At 43.5% G+C, this 23,891-nt stretch overlaps 7 protein-coding genes across 7 annotated transcripts; 2 read left to right on the top strand and 5 right to left on the bottom strand.

Annotated features, from left to right (window-relative positions):
• Nucleotides 1-8,720: 8,720 nt before the first annotated feature.
• Nucleotides 8,721-10,299, bottom strand: N7479_009440 (uncharacterized protein; the record flags this gene model as incomplete). The annotated part of the gene is made up of 2 exons (XM_057257133.1): nucleotides 8,721-8,727; nucleotides 8,933-10,299. 2 exons carry the CDS (start codon nucleotides 10,297-10,299, stop codon nucleotides 8,721-8,723), a joined length of 1,374 nt encoding a protein of 457 aa, XP_057104591.1.
• Nucleotides 10,300-10,383: 84 nt separating this feature from the next.
• On the bottom strand, nucleotides 10,384-11,823 carry N7479_009439 (polyketide synthase dehydratase domain-containing protein; the record flags this gene model as incomplete). The annotated part of the gene is made up of 1 exon (XM_057257132.1): nucleotides 10,384-11,823. One exon carries the CDS (start codon nucleotides 11,821-11,823, stop codon nucleotides 10,384-10,386), a length of 1,440 nt encoding a protein of 479 aa, XP_057104590.1.
• A 72-nt stretch (nucleotides 11,824-11,895) lies between these two features.
• On the bottom strand, nucleotides 11,896-14,450 carry N7479_009438 (type I polyketide synthase; the record flags this gene model as incomplete). The annotated part of the gene is made up of 7 exons (XM_057257131.1): nucleotides 11,896-12,218; nucleotides 12,287-12,682; nucleotides 12,785-13,214; nucleotides 13,279-13,416; nucleotides 13,701-13,969; nucleotides 14,037-14,181; nucleotides 14,241-14,450. The coding sequence occupies 7 exons, from the start codon at nucleotides 14,448-14,450 to the stop codon at nucleotides 11,896-11,898; spliced, it is 1,911 nt and encodes a 636-aa protein (XP_057104589.1).
• Nucleotides 14,451-15,898: 1,448 nt separating this feature from the next.
• N7479_009437 (zinc-binding alcohol dehydrogenase family protein) lies at nucleotides 15,899-17,018 on the top strand (the record flags this gene model as incomplete). Its single annotated transcript, XM_057257130.1, has 2 exons — nucleotides 15,899-16,010; nucleotides 16,078-17,018. 2 exons carry the CDS (start codon nucleotides 15,899-15,901, stop codon nucleotides 17,016-17,018), a joined length of 1,053 nt encoding a protein of 350 aa, XP_057104588.1.
• A 1,602-nt stretch (nucleotides 17,019-18,620) lies between these two features.
• Nucleotides 18,621-19,060, bottom strand: N7479_009436 (TMEM14 family protein; the record flags this gene model as incomplete). Its single annotated transcript, XM_057257129.1, has 3 exons — nucleotides 18,621-18,817; nucleotides 18,878-18,970; nucleotides 19,024-19,060. 3 exons carry the CDS (start codon nucleotides 19,058-19,060, stop codon nucleotides 18,621-18,623), a joined length of 327 nt encoding a protein of 108 aa, XP_057104587.1.
• A 616-nt stretch (nucleotides 19,061-19,676) lies between these two features.
• On the top strand, nucleotides 19,677-20,227 carry N7479_009435 (gamma-glutamylcyclotransferase family protein; the record flags this gene model as incomplete). The annotated part of the gene is made up of 2 exons (XM_057257128.1): nucleotides 19,677-19,704; nucleotides 19,764-20,227. 2 exons carry the CDS (start codon nucleotides 19,677-19,679, stop codon nucleotides 20,225-20,227), a joined length of 492 nt encoding a protein of 163 aa, XP_057104586.1.
• Nucleotides 20,228-21,159: 932 nt separating this feature from the next.
• Nucleotides 21,160-22,890, bottom strand: N7479_009434 (uncharacterized protein; the record flags this gene model as incomplete). The annotated part of the gene is made up of 1 exon (XM_057257127.1): nucleotides 21,160-22,890. The coding sequence occupies one exon, from the start codon at nucleotides 22,888-22,890 to the stop codon at nucleotides 21,160-21,162; it is 1,731 nt and encodes a 576-aa protein (XP_057104585.1).
• Between the last annotated feature and the right edge of the window lie 1,001 nt (nucleotides 22,891-23,891).

Genomic DNA, 23,891 nt, shown 5'->3' with positions numbered 1-23,891 from the left:
TACCAAATTCGCGTTAAGAAGACCGAATATTAAGAATTTACTTAAGACAGCTATATATTATATCCCCTTATATTATCTTCGTTACTAAATTATCTATAGGTATTAAATAAACCAGCTCTTATCTTCTTATAGGATATTTAGGAGTAAAAGCTACTGAGTCTTATCACTGTTTTATATCTCCTATTTTTATTCCTTAAACACTAGGAGTTTACCGATATTATTAAATACGTACGCCTTACTCTAACTACACTAACTATTCCCTTTAGACCTTGCCAACTCCCATGGGACTAAGAAAATTTTGGTCCCATATCCTGGTCCTATGGGAGTAAAATCACTCCTATGGGACTAGGCTAAGCCTATTTAGGGAATTATATTACCTAAATAGGCAGTGATAGTCGGGCTTGGTATTAATTTTGACCGCTAAGACTTTCTTATAGGAGTGGGTCCATGGGAGTTGGCAAGGTCTAATCTTAGTGAGGTTGTTACTCGGATATTACAAAAATATAATATTCTTAATCAAGTGCTTACAATTACTACCGACAATACCTTAAACAATATAACACTAGTTTAGGCTATAAACGACTCAGTAAGGACTATCTAACTAAGCACTAATTCCACGATTATTTATATTCCTTGTATTGCTTATATTATCTAAATCAGTCTTACGGATTTACTTAGGAAGATAAAGGTATCCCTAAGTAATAATACTGCTGAGTTAAACTAGTCTAATAATCGTATAAGGGTATTACGTATACACTAAAGAAAGTATAAGATCGCAGATACACTCAATAAGGTATACTATATTCTAAGTATTACTTCTATATACTAATATCTCTTTTAGGTTCGTAACCTTACTGTTTATATTAATATAAGCCTACAGCGGCGGGATATATTTTATACTCTCTAGGATAAAGAGCCTAAGCTTATTCCAATCTAAGATATTAGGACACAGTGGAATTTAACTTTCCTAATACTCCGGTAACTAAAGAGACTGCAGCTAGTATTCGATACCTTCTACTCGTAGTACGAGTAGCCTCACTTTATATTAAGCCTAGGAGAATAGAGGTAGATTAAATATCTACTCTTTATTCTTAAACTATTCTATAAGTTTATAAGTCTTATTTCTAGGACTAAAGACTTAAGTATCCACCTTATCTTTAGTATATATAACCGCCTTTTTAACTATCTTAAGAAGGCGATCGCTACACTTCGGCGGAAGAAGGTTCTATAGAAACAGCTTATATAATCTACCCTTAAAGCTACGTTAGAAAAGCTTTCAAAATACTATAAGGATATAGATAGTATCGATAGGTATCTTTATACTATTGGTATAATTTTGTCTCTATCCTAAAAGCTTCAATTCTTCTTATTAAAGGAATAGGAATCAGATAATCCTAGCGAAGCTAGCTAGAAGGATATTTACCGAGGTAGTCTTAAGACTTAGGTTAAGCGCTATAAGGAGTAGCTTAATATTAGGGATAGTTAGTTATCGCTAAGTGGTCTATTATCTAGGATTAGAATATCCGAGCTTAAATCTGCGTTAGAGTTAAATAACTCCTAGTAGTCTATCGCTCTATAGGAGGATAAGCTAACTCAATATCTTAATTCTAGTAAGTCTAATAATCTATCCTTATCCTTTATATCTAACTAATATTAATAAATATCTAGCCCCGCAGCGTTTATTACCTCGTGTATTCTAGAAAGAAAACCAATATAAATAGCCGATTCTTATAAGTATTACCTGTGATATTATATCTATCCCAGCTACTAGTATAGGCGTAGAGCGACTGTTTAACTCTATATATAATATTTGTTATTACCGGCGAGGCTTACTAAAGCCGAAGATAATCTAGGATATTATAATATTTATATATACAATAAGGTTTAATCTATAGGAGAGTCAGCGGCTGATTCTCTAGGAGTACCTATCTTCCTAGGAGATCGCAGCTTTAATAGAGATAAGTAGTATAGTTACTACCTCGTTTAAACTAATTAGTGATACTGAGGAAGATATAGTTAAAGAAAGTTAGTCACTACCTACTTTATAACTATCACCCAATATTGTACTTAGAAGGAGACAAAGAAGTAGCTTACTAAGTAAAGGCGATAAGATATAATCCAGTGCTGAGGATAGTATAGATAAAGAGGGCGAAATTCCTCTCCCTCGATTGTCTAGAAGAGTTCGGAAGGTTTCAAAAAGGCTCAATAGATATATAGTTATTTAGTAGATAGGAACTAGATTCAAGAATATAATATAAGTTTTTATAATAATATATCACCAAAAATTAATATTAAAGAACTTCGGATATATAATCAGGATACTCAAAAATACAGGGTAAATCTATATAAATTATATATATCACGAGATTTACCTGTTTGTCTCGTTTGACGACCCTTAGGGTTACCCGCGGGTAACCCTCCGAGGGTCCAACCTCTAGGTAGACTACCCTCAGGGTCGGAAGGTTAGACCCTCGAACCGCCCCAGTGGCGGGGCGGTTCGAGGGTCGTGAGGGTCACCCGCGGGTTACTGCCAGGTCTAGCTAAGAGAAACTCTAGGAGAAGTTTAATAACCTAAAATAGGGGCGTATAGGGATTACGGCTTATACAGCTAACCTACGCTAGGCCGTAGGGGACCTTAACGCAGGAATCTCGGAACTACTCCTTATCTACCGGTTTATTGTAGGTACTAAAACGGAGTACTAAGCTAGGTAGGCCGTAGAGCGTAACTAACTAACAACAATACTCGAAGTCTTTAACCTCTTTATCGGATATAAACGGGGCCTAATAATTGTATATAACCTCCAATATAGGCCGACCACCGCCCCGAATCCCGACAAAATAGATCTCTCAGCGATACACTTACGACCGCGAACAGCCTAACTAAGAGAGACACAAACGTACTATAACTGCGGTAAAGCCGGTTACCTAGCGCGAGTATACCGCTCTCTAAAAACGGAGGAAACGAAACGGAAGCAATAGGCTATATCTCGCCGAGGCCTATAACCGGCGGAAAACTAGTCCGGCTAGACAATATCGAAGCCCTTATCGGCTGTCTTTAATAGACTTCCGAGTAACCGCTACTAGACGTAGAAGACCTCCTTAACCCGCTCTATATCCCGAGGAAAAAGAAACCTTAACGGGCTCGGCTAGAGTCTCTATTGTAGCTCCGGAGGCGCGAAAAGAACCGCTAGCGCTGTAACTCGATATAGATAGAACGCCGCCGGAAGAAGCTACTGTACGTATCAGTATCCCTTAATATTATAAGCGATTCGTTAACGTTCTATCGGGGAAAAATCTATATAGCCCTAACGGAGCCGCTGCGAGCCCGTATACTTCTCGATAGTAGGGCCAGCAATACCTTTGTCTCCCTACGTATTATTATAAAGTTAGATAGGACCGTAAAAATCCGAAAACCTAAAACTCCCCTTATAGTGACTATCGCTAATAGGTAACGGCTCGAGACAGCTAGGTTCGTTATACTCCCTATCGGATTAGGGGGATAGATAGGCCGAGTTAAGGTATAGGTATTAGAAACGGAGTACAACGTTATTCTAGGATAGGACTTCCTCCGCTCCGAAAACCTACGAATCAATTAGTAAACGTCCGTTATAACCCTTTCGGACGATACCTACAGGAAATACGATATATACCCTATAAATAGGTCGTATATAATTGTAAAAGGAGATACCTATATAAATCTGATTTCCGCTAGATATATATTACGAATCCTGCGGAAGAGAAATATATAAGCGCGGCTCTTTCTAGTGCGGGCTAGACTTCGGTATAACCCACTCTAACCCGGACCTAACCTAACCCAACCTAACCCAAAATAGGTTTTGGGTCTATTGCTTCGACCCAACGATAGGTTTTGGGTTATAGCTTATAACCCAAAACCTATTGGGTAACCTATTGGGGCCCTAATATAGTGTAAACCAGATAAATAGACTTCTAGCGTATAACTGTATAATTACTATATTTTTTACTTGTAATATTGAGTATTTTACTTACAGCGCTCTTCTAGAAAAAATAGAGAATAAATCAAATAATTAAACCAGGATATATTTCTCTAATATTGCTTAAAATCCTTATCTACCCTGCTCTTACGCTTCCTCCCTAAGGCCCGTCTCTAAGTTATAGTCTCTGGTAACTCTGGCTCTATTACCTCTATATCTATATCTATTAAATAAGGAGATATCTCTCGCAGTCTATTATCTACTCCTTCTTCCTCTTTATTATCACTAATTAGGTTAAGCTTAGTATCCTCTATATATTTATCGTTCTGCTCCTTCGCTGACTCAATCTCAGCTAGTATAAAGAACTGCTTAAGCTGCTTTACCTCAGAATCCTTAATATTGAATCTTATTGTATATAGAAATAATATAAGCTCCTCGATTGTTTCGGACTTTAGATAACTACAGCGGTAGTAATAAATATCCCGAGTAGTATTGAAGAGCCGTTCGACACTAGTACTAGTTACTAGGATAGAGAGAATATCGCGAGTAAGTAACGTAATCGTAGGGAAACGAGATTAGTTCTCCTACTAGAATTAAAGAGGTTTAATATTAATTAGATCTAGTAGTATAAATATATTAGTATTATCCTGTATAGGGAAGAAATAGATTATAAATATACCACTATCGAGATATTGAGTTATCTTATTACTAGCTGGTTTTGCGGATATCTTATTACTCTTTAGTATTATATTCAGCCTAGAACTAGATAATACTATTGTTAGAGTATTAGTCGATCCTTAATTTATTATAAGGCGCTCTTAATATAGAATCAATAATTCCTAGAATAATTTCCGGTAGGTATTACACTAGTAAGGCTCCTAATTATCAGATAGAAAGAACTCAAATCTACTGTTAGGTGCTAGTATTGTCCTAACTGTATAGATATATCCTTTAAGATTGTCGGTTTAAGAGTAGTACTTATTAAGTTTTAAGCGACTAGCTATAAGTGCTTTGAGTATATCTAATTTCTATAGAATACGCTTACGTTTAAGCAGCGCCTCTGCTTCAAAAAAGTGATCAAAGAGGGTATTATAAATCTTAAAGACAAGATATATAGTGACCTCCTTTATCTTCGAGAGCTCTGTTATATAGTTAAAGAATAGCCGAGTGATTTATAGAAGATAGTTAATTTAACGCTATTCTTAAGTATTAAGCAATATCTCCTTACAGTTATACTCCTTACAGAAGGGCTAGAAGAAACTATATAGTCTCTTTGTATAACGAAGTATTAAGAAGGTAGAATTCCACCGAGTCCTTACGTCCTAGATTAGAATAAGCTAGGATCCCTTTTCTTAAAGTCGGAGAAAGGCCGCCTAGCGTTGCGGACTTATATAGATATATACAGTAAGATAACGGACCTTATTTAAGGTGTATAAGATCCTCTGTGTCTAGTGCTAAGTATTTACTTTTACTGCAGATAATTTCTAGTCAGTCCACTTTGTTTCTGTATTCTTATTTAGAGGGATAGCCTTTAAACGATCAAGGAGCTGGTTTAAACAAAGCTAGATAATATAGGTAAGACAGGGTATTCGGATTACTATTATATCGCTAGAGAGCGCCTACTGAATAGCCTTAACTATTATCTTATTATTAGTTATATTATTAGTTATAACTCTAGATACCCGATCCTAGATCTTATACTTAACTAGAGTTTTAAGGAGTACACCACTTAGATTTAAACCGGTATAGGAGCTATAAAGTGGTTTAAATCTAAGTAGAACTTCTTAGTATACCTAGTTACTATTAATAAAATAGCTAGTGATAGCTATAAACGCCTAGTTATATAGAGAAGTCTAGCAATCTAATACAATCGAGATTTTTACGTCGTTAGGTAGTGTTTAGAGGATAGATTTCTATCGTTCTATAATTATATTATATAAACGACGACGTATTGTGGTAGCAGAGGGTATCGGAGGGAGAGATAGTGTAGAGCGGGCTAATCGGAATAGCTTATAAAATATTGGATATTCGATAAGGTAGAATAGAAGTCGATTGAGGGTGAGAAATTAGAGAAGATACTCTTCCTATACCGATTGTAAAAAAGGAGCCTCTGGTAAACCGTAATCCTATATATCCAGGGGTATTAGGGAAATCAGATAGCTAAATAAAGAGGTAAAGAGATACTACTTTTTAAAGGAACTAGGTAATTTCTCCTTTCCCTCCCTATTAAGCTTTACGATAGCCTACTGTCTTTAAATACTTCAATATTGTTAATATACTATAATAGCCCTTTCCGCTAGGTAATAGAGAATAAGGATACTCTAGGATCTTTAAGCAGCGCTTATATATCACCTTTAGCGCACTATCTTTAGTATAGGTAACTTAGTCGAAGTTGCTCTATATATTTAAATTACGATTTAAATCCTAGGAAATCTTACTTTTCTACCTATAGTCGGTTTATAGCTACTACTTAACCTATTCTTTATATACTATATTGTTATAAAGTATATATACCTTTCTCCGATCGGGGCTAACGCGAGTAAGAGAGTGTAGAATTAGTAGAAGGTTAGAGGGCCGAAGTCAGTATCAATAGTATCAAAAGGCTCAATTATAAGCTAGCTACTAGATAGGGTTAGAACTCGAGAAGAGGGTATAAGATAGCTAAGGTTATCTGTATCTGTATTGTAAAGAGTAGGTAAAAAGTCAGAATACTAGCTTTAGGATATTGCGACCGAAAAGGGGAATACTATAGAGGTAAGAGGGAAAGGTAGAGAGAGTATATACTTATAAGAGAAGGGTATATAAATAGTAAATACCTTAGTCCTATAGTAAAGTAGATAGATCAAAAGGTATAAGCTATAATATTATTTGATTGGCTATATAAGCTCTATTTAAATAGGTCTAACCTAAGAGAACCCAATAGAACCTAATAGGACCTATTAAAACCTAAGAGAACCTATTTATAACCTATTAAAACCTAAGAGGACCTATTTATAACCCACTCCCCTAGAAGATCCCTTAAAAATATTTTATTTACCCTCCTAGAAGAACTTTTCTAACCGCGGTTAGAGATAATAATATATATACCTACACCCCCCTAGAAGGGCTTTTCTAACCGCGGTCAGAAATAATAATATAAATACCTACCTCCTAGAAGTGATTTTCTAACCGCGGTCAGAAATAATAATATATATACCTACCTTCCAGAAGTGATTTTCCGACCGCGGTCAGAAAATATAATTCGGAGTATATATAATAAGTTAAATATAAGAGAAGAGAAATATAGCTTTAATATAATATCAATTGTATATAAAATCAAATAAGAATAAGATATTTCTATTTATATTTATAGTTATCCTGTAATATATATATACTCCCCTCTACTACAAATATATATTTTTAACAGTCTACAGTTAATAAATACTTAAATTAATAGAACACCACTATACTATAATTAATATAAATTTTTATCAGTAATCAATATAATATAAAGCCTATTAGCTTTAAATTCAGGGTAATTATATAAATTTTCTAACTTAATATTGTGATAATATAGTAATATTTGATAAATAAACCAGAACAGCTGTAAAAAACAGTAATTTATTTGAATGACTTAGCATTGTTATAAACGCCAAGACCTATCTTTTATACAAAAATAGGTTCAAATAGGTTATTATTGGGTTATTGGGTTTAACCTATTGGGTTTTGGGTTAGGTTGGGTTATAGAGGGCAGAACCCAAAACCCAATGGGTTGGGTTTTAGGTCGGAGACTCCGACCCAAAATGGGTTCTGCCGAAGTCTACGCTTCCCTACGGTCGTATAGTATAAAAAAAGCACAGAACTAAGAGAACCATACTTAAAATATAATATTATCAAATAACTTTACAATATTTAACAACTTAAATAGTTATAAATTGGTAATTATAATCTAGTGGACAAAACAGATATAAATAACTGTATTTTATTAAGAGATATAAGCAGTTTTATCCACCTTAATTAGGCTTAGCGCTCGAAATTTATATATCCGAGGGTCGCTGCGGGTCGTGGAGGGTCACCCGCGAGCGACCCTTAGAGGGTCAGGGTCAGGGTCAGGGTCGCTTATAAGCGACCCTGACCCTCGGAGGGTCGGGTGGAGGGTCCAAGATCATAGACCACCCGGAGGGTCACTGCCAGGTCTAGTCGGAAGACTATATACAACACTATTAAGCGCTTCCAAAACCACCAAACTGTCAAATCTTTACCTCGAAGCGGCCGGCTAAGATTATTTAGTGATCGAACTCTACTAGACCTGGCAGTGACCCTCCGAGGGTCCAGCGACCCGCCAAGACCTGGAGTTCTACATAAATATACATAAAACATGGTTTATAAGCATATTATTTCCTATTTAGGATAGCTATGTATACATAATTTTCTTGGCGGGTCTAGGATCCTGACTTTAGACCCTCCTTAGCGCCTTGGCGGGTCCAAATGGAGGGTCACTGCCAGGTCTATATAGAGGTATACCAGAACAGCTGTAAATAACAGTATTTTAAGAAGCTGAATTATCTAATTTATACGTCCGAAATAGGAAAGGCGGGGAGAAATCATATATTTGAGGGTCGATAAGGGTCGATACGGGTGACCCTCAAGGGACCCTTAGGGATTAGGGTCAGGGTCAGGGTCGGTAAGGATCCACCAGTGGTGGATAGAGAGATCGAAGGCTCTCGGCGCTATCCAAAGGATCAGTTGCCACAATAACATGCATTTTCATGGCAAGGGCATAGTTTATCATGGCCTGGAGAGTATGACTGGTTGATCCAACCAAAAGCACCGAGGAACTTGAGTTGAGGCGGCCGATTTTGGTGAGGATTTGGTAAGCATTGAGATATGCGAGAGGAGTTGATATCGCCTTTGTTGGGTTGGTGTTTGTAGAAATTCTGATAGTGTCACTTTCTAGGACTCGCATTGTTGTCGAGAGTCCCGAGTCCGTCGATGCTAACGTTAAAACTTGATCGCCAACAGCCGAGTCGTGCGCATCAGATCCAATACGAGTTACCTTTCCAACGATTTCGAACATCGGAAGGGCTGTATCTGGTGTCTTCCCGTGATCACCGTGTAAATCAAAGATTGTGACCATTTCAACATTGATTTCAGTGTGATCTGGGCGAGGTTGCTCTTCGGAGAGTTGTTGTTCCTCCCATCGTGCATTTTCTACATCATGGAGCTTCAACTCGAGGGGTCTTGGATCAAGTGCCAACTCTGACAGCACAGGCCTGGGGCCGTGCACCAGAGTGTGCATGGCCTCGACCACCGCCGGGGTCTCAAGGACCCGTGGAACGAGCAGTCGACCATTTGCTAGACGATATACCAAGTCTGGCCGGCGGGTACTCTGCTGTGTTGTGAGCTGCATAACCTGGAGAATGCCACATGCCAGTCCGAATTTGTCTTCCAAATCTTCTACGTCCACCAAGGGGTGTGAGATCGTGGTGTTCCACTGCTCATTGCGAAGTGTTCGCAATAGGCCGCCCATTGCACCGGATCCAATATTATTGACGTCTCCTTGGCTCCAGGATGGCGATACCCAAAGGACGTATTGAACTTGGATGAGCTCTCGAAGGCGGTCCAGATCACTTTCCGTCCAGCCAGACACCCAAGGACTTGCCAAGTCAAGCAGCGCGATCACAGTCTTCCCTGCTAGTGTGCCTACCTTTTCCAATCCAACAGGAACCAAGCGAACTTTATGGGTGGCAAAGATGTTCTCCAGGTGCTCAAAAACAGGGGATGAGTTGGAATTTTCTACTGGACTCAAAACATAGAATTCCGAGTCTGTCGTCCATGAGAGTGGCATCCTGCGGGCGATGATGAACTTGTGATCTTCGGTTGTGCTGTGAAGTTCTAGGCCATCAAAGCGCTGCAGCTTCTCCGCTGCTGCGTCTAGGTTGGTATCTGAAACACGCATAGCTGCTATACCTCCATGTTCAAGGATGTTCGGAAGGCAAGACAAGATAGCTTGGGTAGTTTTGTCATCCCACAGCCTAGGTTCATCAATCACGATCAAATCATACTTATCCTGAACAAGTGACGACGACGGGAGTTCATCGAGCGCAGCGAGGGGCATGAGTTGAGCTCCTGAAGGGCTGTTGTCCGCGAGATTAGTGACCTCTGCCTCATTATCGAAACCGCATGAAGCGATAATGACCTTTGCTAGGCAAGGTCGCTTTCCGTCGCTTGGGATAAGTTCTTGGAGATTCTCGATCCAAGAGCTTGATGGGCTCGAAGTAGTGATGAGAGCTATGGCATCCCCATTGGTATGGCACAGTCGCTTGATCCAGTCTGTCAGCTGGAGACTGCTCGCTTCCACGGCCATATTCTTGTTTCCGTCATGGATCTTTCTGGTCACAAGTGGCGACTCTAAGTGTTCATCCCAAACAATTGACGAATATCGGCTCTCCTAAGACGCTTCCTCTTGCTTCTGAGAATTGGGGTTGAAAGGTAGGCGACCGAGATGGACACCTTCAAACGTGATCCAGGGCTGCGACCAGCAGGGGTCCGACGCGATACAGTGGGACCGCGATTGCCCATCTCTCCACTTATTCTCTGTGTGGACAACAAATGGTTCACCTGGCTGGGGTTGGAACTTATTGGAGATATATATGTTATCCACTCCGACAGGAATATTAGCGTTGTTGCTGGACAGTGCATTGGAGCAAGACAAAAGAGCAGACTGGAAGAGGCAATCAAGAGTTGTAGGGTGAATAAAACTGGATGACTCCTTTTCGAAGGGCATTGATTGTTTTGTGTTTGTGACCACCCCAGATAGCCAGATACGAGGCTCTAAATCGCAGAAGGAAACGCCAGTGATTGTCTGGAAAGCCGGTCCTACGGCAAGTCCTCCAGTTTGAGACAACCACTCACGTGCTTGTCTCACATCGGCCATTTTTCCGACTGTTTGGGTGTTCTTGATGCGCTCCAACGCTGCTTCCCAGTTCAAGTTATGCTCATCATCTTCTCGGTCCTCGTATCTTGTAATGAATGCGCCCTTCGCGTGTTGAATCCAGGCACCCCCGGAGGGCAGTGAGAAAATTCCGAATTGATACCAGCCTGGCATGCCTGGGTGAGGCGAGACCTGAAGGAGAGTTTCCAAACCTCGTTCTTCATCTGGAATAACCACTCCTCGCATGAAGCGAATGTCTTGGAATTCTATTCCCTTGATATTGGCCTGGTTATCGGCAAGTTGCCGCGCTGCCTCGGTTGCCATCACCAACATGCCCGCGGCTGGGAACACAATCGATCCTGCAACAACATGATCGGCCATCCATGGATTCTCCGAGAGTCTTAGGAATTTTCTCCACCGTGGCTCCAAAGCGTTTTGATAATCCACAGCAGCTCCCAAGATATCATGACGCGGATGCTTCCGCTGTTTCAATTGCGTTGTCTCTAATGGCTCGTGCCAGAAGGACGTTTGGTGATTCCAGGGATAGGAAGGCAAATCCGCAATCATAGTTGGGCTTGTAGTGTCAACACTGCTGTTTACCACGGCAAGGTCTACTGTATGTCCTGTGCTCCAAAGAGACCCAGCAACTTCAAACGCTGTTTGCAAAGCATGCATGTTGCGCGAAACTAGCAAATAGTAAGGCAATGATGCCATATTTGGGTTGACAGACTGCAGAATTTGAGAGACAGGTCCTTTCAAAACGGCGTGCGGGCCGATTTCGACCAATACAGTCCATTTGATTGGAACAGGTCGGCGGCGGGACTTGATAGACTCGCTTAAGTTTGCGAGCTGTGATACTGCGGCAGTAAACTCAACTGAGCTGAACATGTTGCGTACCCAGTAGGGTCCACCAAGCTCGGCGGGGTAGACACGCTCTTTTGTGACCGATGAGAACATAGGAATTGAACCACTGTATCGATCCTGCGGCTTGATACAACTAATAGCATTACCTACAACTTCAACAAGGTCCTACATGTGAGGGGAATGATAAGCTGTATTAATACGCAACTTTCGGGCAAAGTGGCCATCCTGTTGTAACCTTGCTTCGAGTTGGTCAATGAAGTCCACATCGCCTAAAAGGGTTGTACTGGCAGGACTATTGACACAGGCAACCACAACTGAACGCGGGGGAACCTCGTCAAGGTATTTCTGCACGTCTGCTGCGGATATACCAGTAGCGAGCATACCTCCTCGTCTGTCACTCTCGGCCATCTTTTGCGAAAAGAAACCGCGGAACCATGCGACTCGCATAGCGTCTTCGCGGGAAAGATATCCAGCAGCATATCCGCCGGCTATATGTTAAACGTCAGCTGCTACTCACAGCAGTATATCTTTCGTAAGGGAGAATAATTAAACGTACCGATTTCGCCGCTAGAATGGCCAACAACTGCGTTTGGATAAACTACCCAACTAGCCAAAAGATCAACCAATGCAATCTGCAAGGCGCAGGTGATAGGCTGGCTGCGATCGGGTCGATTAATTTGACTGTCTTTTGCTTCTGCCTTTAGCTCCTCAACCATATCAAAGGGACATCCTAGGGACGAGATAATGTCCTGTGATCGTGCCATGCTTTCTCTGAAAATAGGAATTCTCAAAAGCTCCCGGCCCATTCCAGCCCACTGACCACCCTGACCTGTGAACACAAAGGCAAGTCTTGTTTGAGCTTTACGACTAGCTCGAGAAAACTTGGGAAGTCCCCTGTCCAAGACGCTCTGAAGCTGGTCTCGTGAGTTAGCAACCGCGAAGCTGCGGAAGCCTAAATGCGATCAGCGTGTCAGCATTGTATGAGCTAGATCTCTGAGTGAGATCTCCTGCTCGGCCTTTTGCTGGTGTTGAAGGAATGTGTTCCAATTTTGACCGGTCCGTTCAATGCCAGCTTGGTCAAATGTAGAAAACACCACCACATGAGGGGCCGGCTCGCTGTCTTCAGCATCGCCCCGAAAGGCTTCTTTGGTGCTTTCGAGGATTATATGCGCATTTGATCCACCGAATCCAAATGAGTTGATACTGGCCCGCTGTGGAAGATACTCCGGCCAGGGCATCGTCTTGTCGCTCAGACACAAACGCCAATCATCGAGCCGGATCTTGGGATTGATGTTTTTGAATCCAGCGTTTGGTACCAATATGCCCTTTTCTAAACATAGAACAACTTTGATCAAACTAGCAACTCCTGCGGCTCCTTCGGTGTGACCAAAATTTGTCTTTACTGAGCCTACGTATAGTGGCTCATCAGTTGGTGTTTGTGCCTGTCCCAACGTCATTCCAACAGCGGACAACTCTAAGGGATCCTATTCATCATAAAATTAATAAAAATAACTCTGGGGTAGCCATCAATATAATTCTTTTACTTACCCCGACCGGAGTTCCAGTTCCATGGGCTTCAAAGTAAGCAGTGTCTCTCATTGAGATACCATACCGTTCATAAACCGAACGAATCAAATTGGCTTGCGATATTGGGCTGGGAAGTGTAATTCCAGGAGTACGACCATCCTGATTAATTCATGTGCCGCGGATAACGGCTCGAGTATTATCTCCGTCGGCCAATGCGGCGCTGAGGGGTTTCAAAAGCACAGCACCGATGCCCTCTCCTCGGCCGTATCCAATTGCAGACTCATCAAATGAATGACTTATTCTATCTGGACTCATCATATGCATATAGGAAAGTCTTTGTGTAAAATTAGGGTGCAAGATGAGACTAGCTCCAGTTACCAGGGCCTGTGACAAGTATATTTAGTCTGTGTCATTTGCAAATGCATACAAGTCCCAGTGCTCACCATTCCACACTCCCCAGATCGCAGGGACTGGGCTGCTAGATGGACCGCGGTCAAACTCGAGGAACACGCAGTATCCATCATGATACTCGGGGCTTGGAGATCAAAGAACCACGACAAGCGATTTGCGAGCATGGTCCTCCCATTGCCAGTAGCCGAGTTGTGAGGCATATCGTAGATATCTCTTGTCGATAATAGCTCATAATCATTGGTCATTGAGCCAGAATACACTGCTGTGTTGCTTCCCGGAAGGGTGTCTATTGGTATTCCGCCTGTTTTGCCCATTTTAGCTTGACTGTTTTTCCATAAATATTTGAATTTCGCCTTTTTTTTTCTTACTGTTTTCAAACGTTTCATAGGCGACTTCGAGCAACAAACGCTGTGCTGGGTCCATACCCGCCGCCTCTTTAGTTGTGATAGAGAAAAAAGGAGCATCAAATTGTGATGGATCTTCCTGCAAAAAGAATCCACTATCGTGATTGATCTAATCCCATGATCTTGATGTTAGAATCATAAATTAACGTTGAATTGAGGCATCCATACCGCTCCTTGACGCTCATGGCTGGGGTGATGCCAAGCTGAAGCTTCATATCGACTCGTGGGAACCGTCCCATACCCAGTACGTCCATCGCATAGCATCTGCCAGAAGCTCTCAACAGAGTTCGCTCCTCCAGAGAAGCGACACCCCATTCCAATGACTGCAATTCCCTCCATATCTGCAGGGGCAGCAGTAGTCTTCGGTAAGCCAGGCATCATGTAGGTATGGAATAACAGAGGACAGGTTTGGACAAGATTATAGTGAAGGGACGGTGTGGGGTATTATATGCAATCCTGTGCATTCCAGGTTCGGCAAGTCCCCGTGCTGATTGCAGACCATAAATCTGGCAAATTTTGGACGCTACGTAAAGTATCGCATACTCACATGCATCTTTTACTGGCTATCTAAACATAACATGTAGTGGAGACCTAGACTCATTAAACAGCGCTATGGAAGATGTACATACGTACTTTGTACTCCGTACATCGATGTACATCATTTTGGGCTTGGCTTGGCGAGAGCCTCTCTTTCCTACTCTATAATTAAAGGTCTAGTTATTGATCCAGCTAATGCAGTTGAATCTCATACTCCATTCTCGTGCAGCTCCAATGCCAGACTCAATTCTACCATTTCCTGTAAGCTTAGGCCTGCTTGGATACTTCTACAGCGAGGATCACGAGAATGCTGTCAGGTGGAGACTATATACTCCGCAGATCAACGAACCAGATCGTCAAAGCTTCATAGACCACAGACGTTTATGTAAAATCTATTGTGACAACAGAATGCAGTAATTAGGTATACTTCGCAGATTATCAATCTTCCGAATTCCGACCGACATGGCCCGCTCCACTATATATTAAGCCCTCGGCGCACTGAGCCAATGTTAACAACCGAATGTTGCCTATCAGGAGTTCTTTTGATTCTTCGTTTTATAGAATTCTGCCACAGTGGAGAAACACTACTTTCCCCTTCTCGGCCCCCAATGTGAGGGTTCCACTTGGGGGGATTCTCCGGCGTTTTCCTTACATGGATGTATTTTAGAGAATATCAATCTTGCCTGTTCCCTGCCCAGGTGGACTACCTGGAGGCTTAGCTATCAAACTGTTATTATCGTGTGACAATAATAATCTCGAATTGGAGATTTCTGGCAATTTGGGGACCCGGCACCGGGCTACCGGATCTCAATGTTCCACGAGATCGCCTGGGCTATAAAAGCTCATTTTACAATTTACAATTTACAATACAATACTCCATAGTAATTGAATTTATTGCGGATCCTAACACTTGCCCCTCACCCCCACGTAGATCTTCTATAAAATATGGAGTACGTTTTACTTGCGTTTCGACGATCCTAGAAGCTATATGCAGTAGTCTATCACTAGCGAGCCAGATTCTTGCGTAGGACACGTCAAAAAAACGAAAAAAGAAGACATATAAAATCGTGCTTTCTATGAGCTCTTCAATAGTTCAATCTGGCCCTGAATCCTCAATTACTCTAAGACCCTTTAAGCCACATACGGAGAATTACATACGGAACAATAATATCCATCGCTTTCAGAACCTCCAATTTGTTATTTAAACAATTTATCTAAAAAATGTTTCGGCTATACCCCGCCTTTCTCGCGCTCTTTATTGCCCCTCCACGTCGTGACATCTATTGAGAATGACCACTCAAAGCGCCATCATCGTTCAAGGAACTGGCCGCGCGGCGCTGGTAGAAGATATCCCGCTACCTGAATTGCCGGATAATTATATTCTCGTCAAAACAAAAGCTGGTATTTTCTCCTTTTGCTCCCATTCGTCCCGATCTTTCATGAGCAACTGGACTAATACACTATGAAGTCGCATTGAATCCAACGGACTGGCGTCATATTGATTTTGTGCCCTGTACCGGGGCTACCGTCGGCTGTGACTATTCTGGAATAGTAGAAGCTGTAGGCCCAGGCGTGAAGAAAGCTTTCAAAAAAGGCGATCGGGTTGCTGGGTTTGTACACGGTAGCAATGCCGTTCGCCACAATGGCGGCGCACTTGCTCAGTATGTAATTGCGAAGGGCGACCTCCAAATTTTGATCCCTAACTCCATGAGCTTTGAGGCAGCAGCCACTTTTGGTGTTGGTTTGACAACTGTTGGTCAAAATCTCTACCAGAGCATGGACTTGCCTTTCCCCGGCGACCAGGAGAGCGAATCAGACGACACAAATATCCTCATCTATGGAGGGGCGACGGCTACTGGTACCCTGGCAATTCAATTGGCAAAATTATCAGGGCTGCGAGTGGTGACTACATGCTCTGAAGCCAACCGCAGCTTCATGTTTGAGCTCGGGGCAGACTCAGTTTTTGATTACCGCGATCCACTAGTAGGCGAGCACATACGAGAGGACACTGACGATGCTCTGGAACTTGTCCTTGATAAAATCTCCACGCCCCAATCGGCTGCCATCTGCAGTGCTGCTATCTCATCAGCGGGAGGTTCCTACAATGCCCTATTGGATGTTCCCTCCGCCAGAGATGATGTTGATTCACATGTCTCAATGGCGTATGACGTGCTGGGAGAGCCGTATCGCATGGGAGCAAGTGAGATGTCTCCCGATAGCACTAACTTTGAGTTCGGCGTTAAATGGTGGGGAAAAGCGCAGAAACTACTTGAGGAGCGCCGTATTCACCCTCATCCATTTCAGGTGAAGCCAGGTGGCTTGGCTGGAGCGTTGGCCGGCCTCCAGATATTACGGGAAGGTAAAGTCCGAGCCTCAAAGCTAGTCTATCGGGTCGAAGAATCGGAGTGAACTATCAAAAAAGCAAGCATTTCTTGACTTTTCTTGTATCAAAGTTCATTAAGGGGCTGATCTTCTATAAATATGTGAGCATGACTCGACTGTGTATATAGGGAGCCGTGGACTCTATTAGCCTTCCTGGTGTCTCTTGTAGGGTGATATGATCCAATGATTTTGTATTTCAGCTTGAGAGAGTCAGAACAATGACTGGGATGAGAGAGGTGAGAACGAGTGACGATTCTAACCTAGGGTGTGATAGGCGCTGACACACTTGAAGGTATTCCCGTACTAAGTAACAGATATTGTAACCTCTTAGGCCTTTGGTTGACTCTACTATAATTTGCTTTGATATATTTCGTAACAAAGGTGAATATCCACAGATTTAGAACGTTCAATGGGCTTCGAGGGCCAATAACACAGGTGATGCTCACCCTCTATGTATATAGCGCACCCGCCCTCGTCAGCCCTGGTCCCTCGGCACCCAAGCGGCACTCCAGGATGAGTGCGAGATATATAGGTGAGAGATAATTTTCACCCAGGGTTTATAGGGGCCAACATGCGAATATACACCTTCGCATCTATCCTAAGCAAAACACTTAAATTCATGCTCTAGGGCCTCTTGCTCTACTATGATTCACTCTAATCTAGTTTCTTCTCAGCAGTATAGTCACTTAAAAGAATTTATAGAAATAACTCAAGGAGCATCTAACACGTGCCGTATCATCTAGATTGACACGTGAATATAAAATGAGAAAGAACACGAAGATAATAGGATTTAAAGATCTCCTAGGGTATGTATCTGGTTCTTTGCTCCGAATATTACTAAATGTCTCATCTTCTAGGTGTCTATGGCCAAATTAATTAATTGGTGACTACCATCTTGCAGCAAACTATGAACTCGCCTTTTATACACTGTAAGTCACTAGAATTGTCTAATGATAAATTTGATCTGGCCCTTTTGTGTGGTTGCGTATGCTCTCCTATTTGCCTACCCATGTCTCGTTCAACAGTGAGATGATACAATTGCTTTGTTCCGGCTAGAGTAATAGGGTTGATCAACGTCACGAACAGAATTTCCATCTGTTGTATATTGATGACCGCAATGTTTCGCGGAAATCGGCCCATTTGCCGACTCAAAAATAAGAATTTTCTTGCCGCAAGATAGCAAATTGAGATCACTTGTTTCTCGTCGTACGAAAAACAAGGCTAAGGAGCTTATCAAAAAAAATTGTAGACACTGCATTACTTCCTCAATGGCCCAAAAGGATCGTCGTGCTGTGATATCTCGGCGTATCTACTTCTCGATCTAGCAAAACGCTACCCACAATACCTATAGACAAATGATCTCGTCAGCTTCCGCTCTTGATGAAAACTGTCCCTGAAAGCCCCGGCGAGGGTATGAGGGAAGAAACAGGAGAGCTATTGAAAGCAGGAATAATAGATGTATCTGAACCGGCAATATAATTCTCATCTTTTGGTACATTAAACACATTTGGACAGGCATGTTTGTTACCAGTACACCCATTTCGCATAGAAGAGTCGCAAGATAAGATCATTATCTCCAATCAAAGCACATGTGCTATTGAAAAAGCAATACCTATAAAATGGTAGAATCTAAACTCCGAAGCGGAACTCGCGCACCTTCTTCTGATAGTAGAAAGATGCCAACAACCCAGTTACACCGAGAGCCAGAGGCATAGCGGCCCTAGCCTTTGTCTTAATGATCCTAGGGATTGCAGAGCCCAGAAGGAGGATGCTGTTTCCTAGGGCGAGCTCAGTGCCGTAGTCCTTGTTCTCCTTGATCAGATAACCTATCCACATGGTCAGTTTCAGAATATTTGGGCACACCCACGGTAGAGGGCAGCACTTACCAGAATAAGCATATGAGATGCCGAGTCCAACACCGGCAATCAAGGAAGGCGCTGATCGGGTTCGAAGAAACCCAACGGTACCTCCGATGGGGACTGGTTTTGGTCAGAAACGTTGAGCAACTTGTCTCGGGGCGCGCAGAACTTACGAAGAGCGGCAAGGGTAAAGGAAGGATGTTCGGCCATGATGTTATTTAAGCACTTGAAATAATGTATTCCAAGGGTCTGAAGCTTCAGAATTTAGAACGCTCTTAAGTGCCAGGGGCGCGCAGATCCCGGGGCCCCCCGCTAAATTCCTATGAGTCAGCAGAATGCAGACCTCGGGTTCGGGGCCTCAGGAGCCCGAGCACCGAACACTCATTTTCACGTTTTTTTTGCTGCAAGAACCTCGAAAGCTGGTTGAACATAGACGATTGCCTGAGCAATGGTTTGTAAATTAAACACGGTGAACTCACGTGCGCAGAACATGCAGCGGCTAATGTCCACGGGTGGGCGAGTATGATAACGTAATCAAATGGTTGAACCTCGGGAAACGACCCACGGGAGGATTCCACACTTTGAGGGTCGCCCACCTGCTCCATCCTCTTCAACTATTGAAGTTTGAGACCCATCTATTATTATTGAATATTTGAAGTCTTCGCCTTCTTCATCTTTTTGAGACCGACCGGAATTGCACATCTCGATCTGCAAACCATCAGACTTCCCTCATCACAACTTGGCAGAGGCTTTCTTATTTGTCAACTCCAGTGACTTTTTGTATCGTATACTCCACCCGAGGCCTTCAAATACCGCGTGCACTAGCATGTCGCAGCATGCTCAAGAGCAAGAAGGTACAAGTTCTCTAGATGCGTGGATGCGGAATGAGGGATTGACACCATACGGCGTCAAGTTGCGGTCCGCGCACCCGACTATCTTACTAACATCAAGGGAGACCTATGCGAACTTCCCCCCGAATACCCGGTCTATTACTTTTTCTACGGAACATTGACAGCACCGGCAACCCTTCAACGAATCATCGACCTGTCCGAGGAGCCAAAAATGCGGAAAGCGAAGCTTATCGGATACGCGCTTGCGAAATGGGGCGATTATCCTGCGTTGATAGACGGGAAGTCGGAGCAGGAGATTTCTGGATACGCGTATATTGTGCAGACCGGAGAAGAAGCCCAGAAGCTTGCGTGTTATGAAACAAATGCTTATAAGGAAGCACACTGCTTGATTTATTTTGTCGACAGTGAAAAGCCTACCGAAATTCCAGGAAAGACATTCGTGTATGCTGGGGATGCAAATGCCTTGCTAGAACAGCGATTCGACCGTAAACTGTGGTTGCATCAAATGGCTGGGAAATTAGTGTGATCTTTCCACTTTTGTTTCTCGTTTACATTTTTTGAAGAAAAATTCTTCAAGCTTAATTGATGTGAAGAAGTTCATTATCCGATTCCGCGGAACAAGGATCTACAAACTAGAACTTTCACTCAACGAGCTTCTATGCTCTGGAGGCCTTCATCTTCTAAACCCCCCCCCCCCCCCCCCCCCCCCCCAACAAATAATTTAAGATTGGTTATCGAAAAACGGAGTTTAAGCACTGAATCATCTCCTAGGATACTTCGTAGGGTGGAGTGTGGATGAATTGAATCTAAATCTGTAACCAGCTTGTGCGTTATTACAAGGAACGCTTTGATCTCTCAATTGAATCATCAACTAAAGCAAAGCGCAAGTAATCGAGGCCAAGTTACATTTGGTGTTTACGTATGTACTGAACTAGCTCACTCAGATGTTTGTTTTTTTTGGTTGTACTAGGCCGACCCTCCGGGTCGACCTTTTCTATTTGTACTTATCACATATAGGAGATAAAGGGCCTCCAAGATCACTATAGATCCTATCTATCTGTTGGAGTGGCGTGGACAGCCTCCCGAGCATGGTTAATAGCGGCTTCCAGATCATCCATATTGTCGTTGCGGTCGAATTACGACGATAGGTAGCATGATAAATTGTTCAAATGAGTTGCACGGTAAGGACAATCTGCTGGTAAAGTTTCAAAAACCTCCAGTGCATGATTGATGGCGTTGTTCAACACTTCTATCTTTCCCGTTTTCTCGTAATCTTCGAATAAACTTCCATGCCAGGTTTCCTGTAGCTGCCACCCAACCCGCATCCCCCTTAACCAGTGCGGCGGCTATCATCTCTGTCTCTGAAACCTTTGCCTTGCTTTGGGCCAAGCTCAGCTTCCAAGAAATCTCTTCAATACCGAGACATGGCTTGGAGTCATCTGCATGTCGTCCATAGCACTACCGCACTAGCTCCCCGGCCAACCGCTTGACATCGCGCGCACTGGCCCAGGTCTGCACTTGTGCGAGTTTGGCAAAAATTTCCATCACTTCTTTGCTGCCTCTCCCGTCTTCCACAATCTCAATGCCCACAGATGTCAGCTCCCTCTGCATGAGTTTCCAACATGCCTCCGCAGATAACGGGTAGAAGACCATCTCGGTCGGGAAACGACTACGCAGACCCCGGTTCATCTGCATCAGCCGAGCCATCTCGCGATCGTATCCTGCCAGAACCACGACCAACTTTTGAGCGTATCGCGTCTTGGTCAGCCGGTCCACCAGCTCATCGACCGCTTGCCGCTCGTACTCGCCATCCGCTAGCCGATATGCCTCGTCGATAAAAACTACCTTGCCTAGCGCCCGCTCCAGCCAGTTCACTATGCGATGCCCTGTCTGTCCTGGGTGAGGTGCGACGATGTCGCTGGCCGAGCACTCTATCAGTTCAGCCTCTGATAAAAATCCCATGTCGTAAAATATTCGGCCCACCTTGCGCGCTGTGGAGGTCTTCCCTGTGCCCGGTGGGCCTCGGAAGACAAATTTAAATGGGATGTATGGGCGAGGATCGATTTTGTTTCGCCACATACCCGTCACTGCGGTCTGGTATTCTTGCAGCTGATGTAATATCTGATCCATACCGATCAGCTCCTTGAAGTGGCCTTTGCAATCGGCTGCTGCCTGTAGGTGTCGATCGTAGTTTTGATCAAAGTCTTCCGGTGTGAGAATAGGATCTGTCGATGGCTCTGACTCTGATACCGCTGCAGTTCGTGTGTTGTATGAGTCTTGGGCGCGATCTAGGAGATTCGCAACCTCTCCCCCATTTCCAAAGTTGGGTCGTTCTAATGCTCTTTCCAACATCTGCAGCGCAACCTTCTGCGCCTCGAGTGTCGCCTGCAAACCTTTCCCCTTCAGCTTGAAGTCTAGTATCTGGCCTAGCTGGTCCACAGTATAGTCTGTGAAGTGGATTGCATGCGCTAGGTCAAACCGACGAGCCAGTCCGGCGTTGCTCTTGCGGAACATTTCCTGCATCTGCTCCTCGTATCCAAGAAGAATCACACAACAATCGCTCCCCGGTGAGTTATCTATCTCGGCAACAAGGGTGTCAATCACGGCAATACGAAATTCGTCTCCCTCATCGTGCGCGCCCGACCTCGATCCAGGGTACAGCATATATGCATCGTCGATGATTGACACGTTCCCTTTTGCTTCCTTCAAAATTTTCTTAGTTCTGTATTCAGAATGCCCCACATACCCAGCGATGAAGTCGGATGGATTCTTGATGATGACCTTTCCGCCCGACAATAACCCGAGATCAGCCAAGATTTGGCCATAGAGCTTTCCGACTGTAGTCTTTCCTGTTCCTGGTGGCCCAAGGAACACCTGGTTGAGAGGAGCTTGTATTGGCTTTTTGCCCTGCTGTGAGCGACGGTAGTTCTGGACCACACGACAGAACAGGCTATGTACGCTCGATTTGACAGCCTCCAGGCCAACCATCGCCTCAAGGTTGGTCCATGCAGCGCTTTGGCGGTGGGCCACGGTTGGGTCGGGCCCAATGAGGTCATCCTTGGTGATTAACAGAGAGTCTTGATGCTTTCCCTGGCGCGTTTCCTGGTATATCCGCTCTCTGTGTCGGCGTAGGACCGTAGTCCACGCATCGTTAAGCGCGTGCATATTGCGGAAGCTAGGTCCGCGCATGCTCCCGAGGATATGAATCATCATCCATAGGTATTTGACGTGTGGTCCACCCTGAATCTTCCACCGTGTTTTAGCAGTTAACTCTACTAAGACACGTCGTAGATCATCGTCAGAGTAGTCAGGTAGCTGGAGTATGGCTTCCTGGCTAACTGTTTGATCTTTTGTGTAGGTATCCGCGTAGCCACGTAAGTCTAATTCTCGAAGGAATCTCCCATACAAGCGCTCGATTAAAGACTTGCCTGTTGGTGTTAGTACTGAAAATCGCCATATAGGATATGACACCCACCTGATCCTGAATTCCCGACTATAGCGATATCCCAACCACTGCGCGACTTCTCCCCTTGCTTCTTTGCAATTTGTATTCTCCCCCATGTCTGAAGAAAAAGGCCTTGGCATTTTCCAACCTCACGAGCTGCATCAGTTTATCTAAACTTGCACTCTGTGCTCCTTTAGTATCCTTCAGATAAATCCACTCTAGCCGGGAGGCGGAGTTATCCTTTACTGCCTTGAGAGGATCATCCGCGTATTTTGGTGGTTTCTGAAAGAGAGGCTACAGTGATGCGCAGCGATTCAGAAACTCTTTCGTCGCAGGTAGCTGTTGTGACTGCCTTTCTCCCTCCGGATTGTCCATTTTTGTGGTAGGGAGTAAAGTGTAGAGAACCTAGAAGATAGTTTCCAAAATTCTTCGATCATTTCTCAACTGATCACTTGATTTAGAGTAATATAAAGAGAAGCACCCACTAGGGGACTCATCTACCTGCTTTACCACTCAATTGCCGTAGTTCCAAGATATAGATCAATCGATTGTGTCCACGTATCTTTCCCCACTTTATCCCCTTCTTTGTATGCGAACTAAGCGCCAACGTAGTGTGCCTCTCACGCGTGCATTGCATTGGACTTCGTTCGCTGGGAGTTGCTGAAATGAATCCCAAGTATTTACAAGGCTCATCTCGCAACAGTGGTGGTAAGGCATTCCCTTCAAGACAATCCCTAATTAAACT

Source organism: Penicillium vulpinum (assembly GCF_028829585.1).
Source record: "Penicillium vulpinum strain IBT 29486 chromosome Unknown utg000004l_segment0_segment0, whole genome shotgun sequence".
Lineage (NCBI taxonomy): Eukaryota > Fungi > Ascomycota > Eurotiomycetes > Eurotiales > Aspergillaceae > Penicillium > Penicillium vulpinum.
The sequence above is the reverse complement of the archived record's forward strand: the minus strand, read 5'-3'. Positions and strand labels throughout refer to the sequence as shown.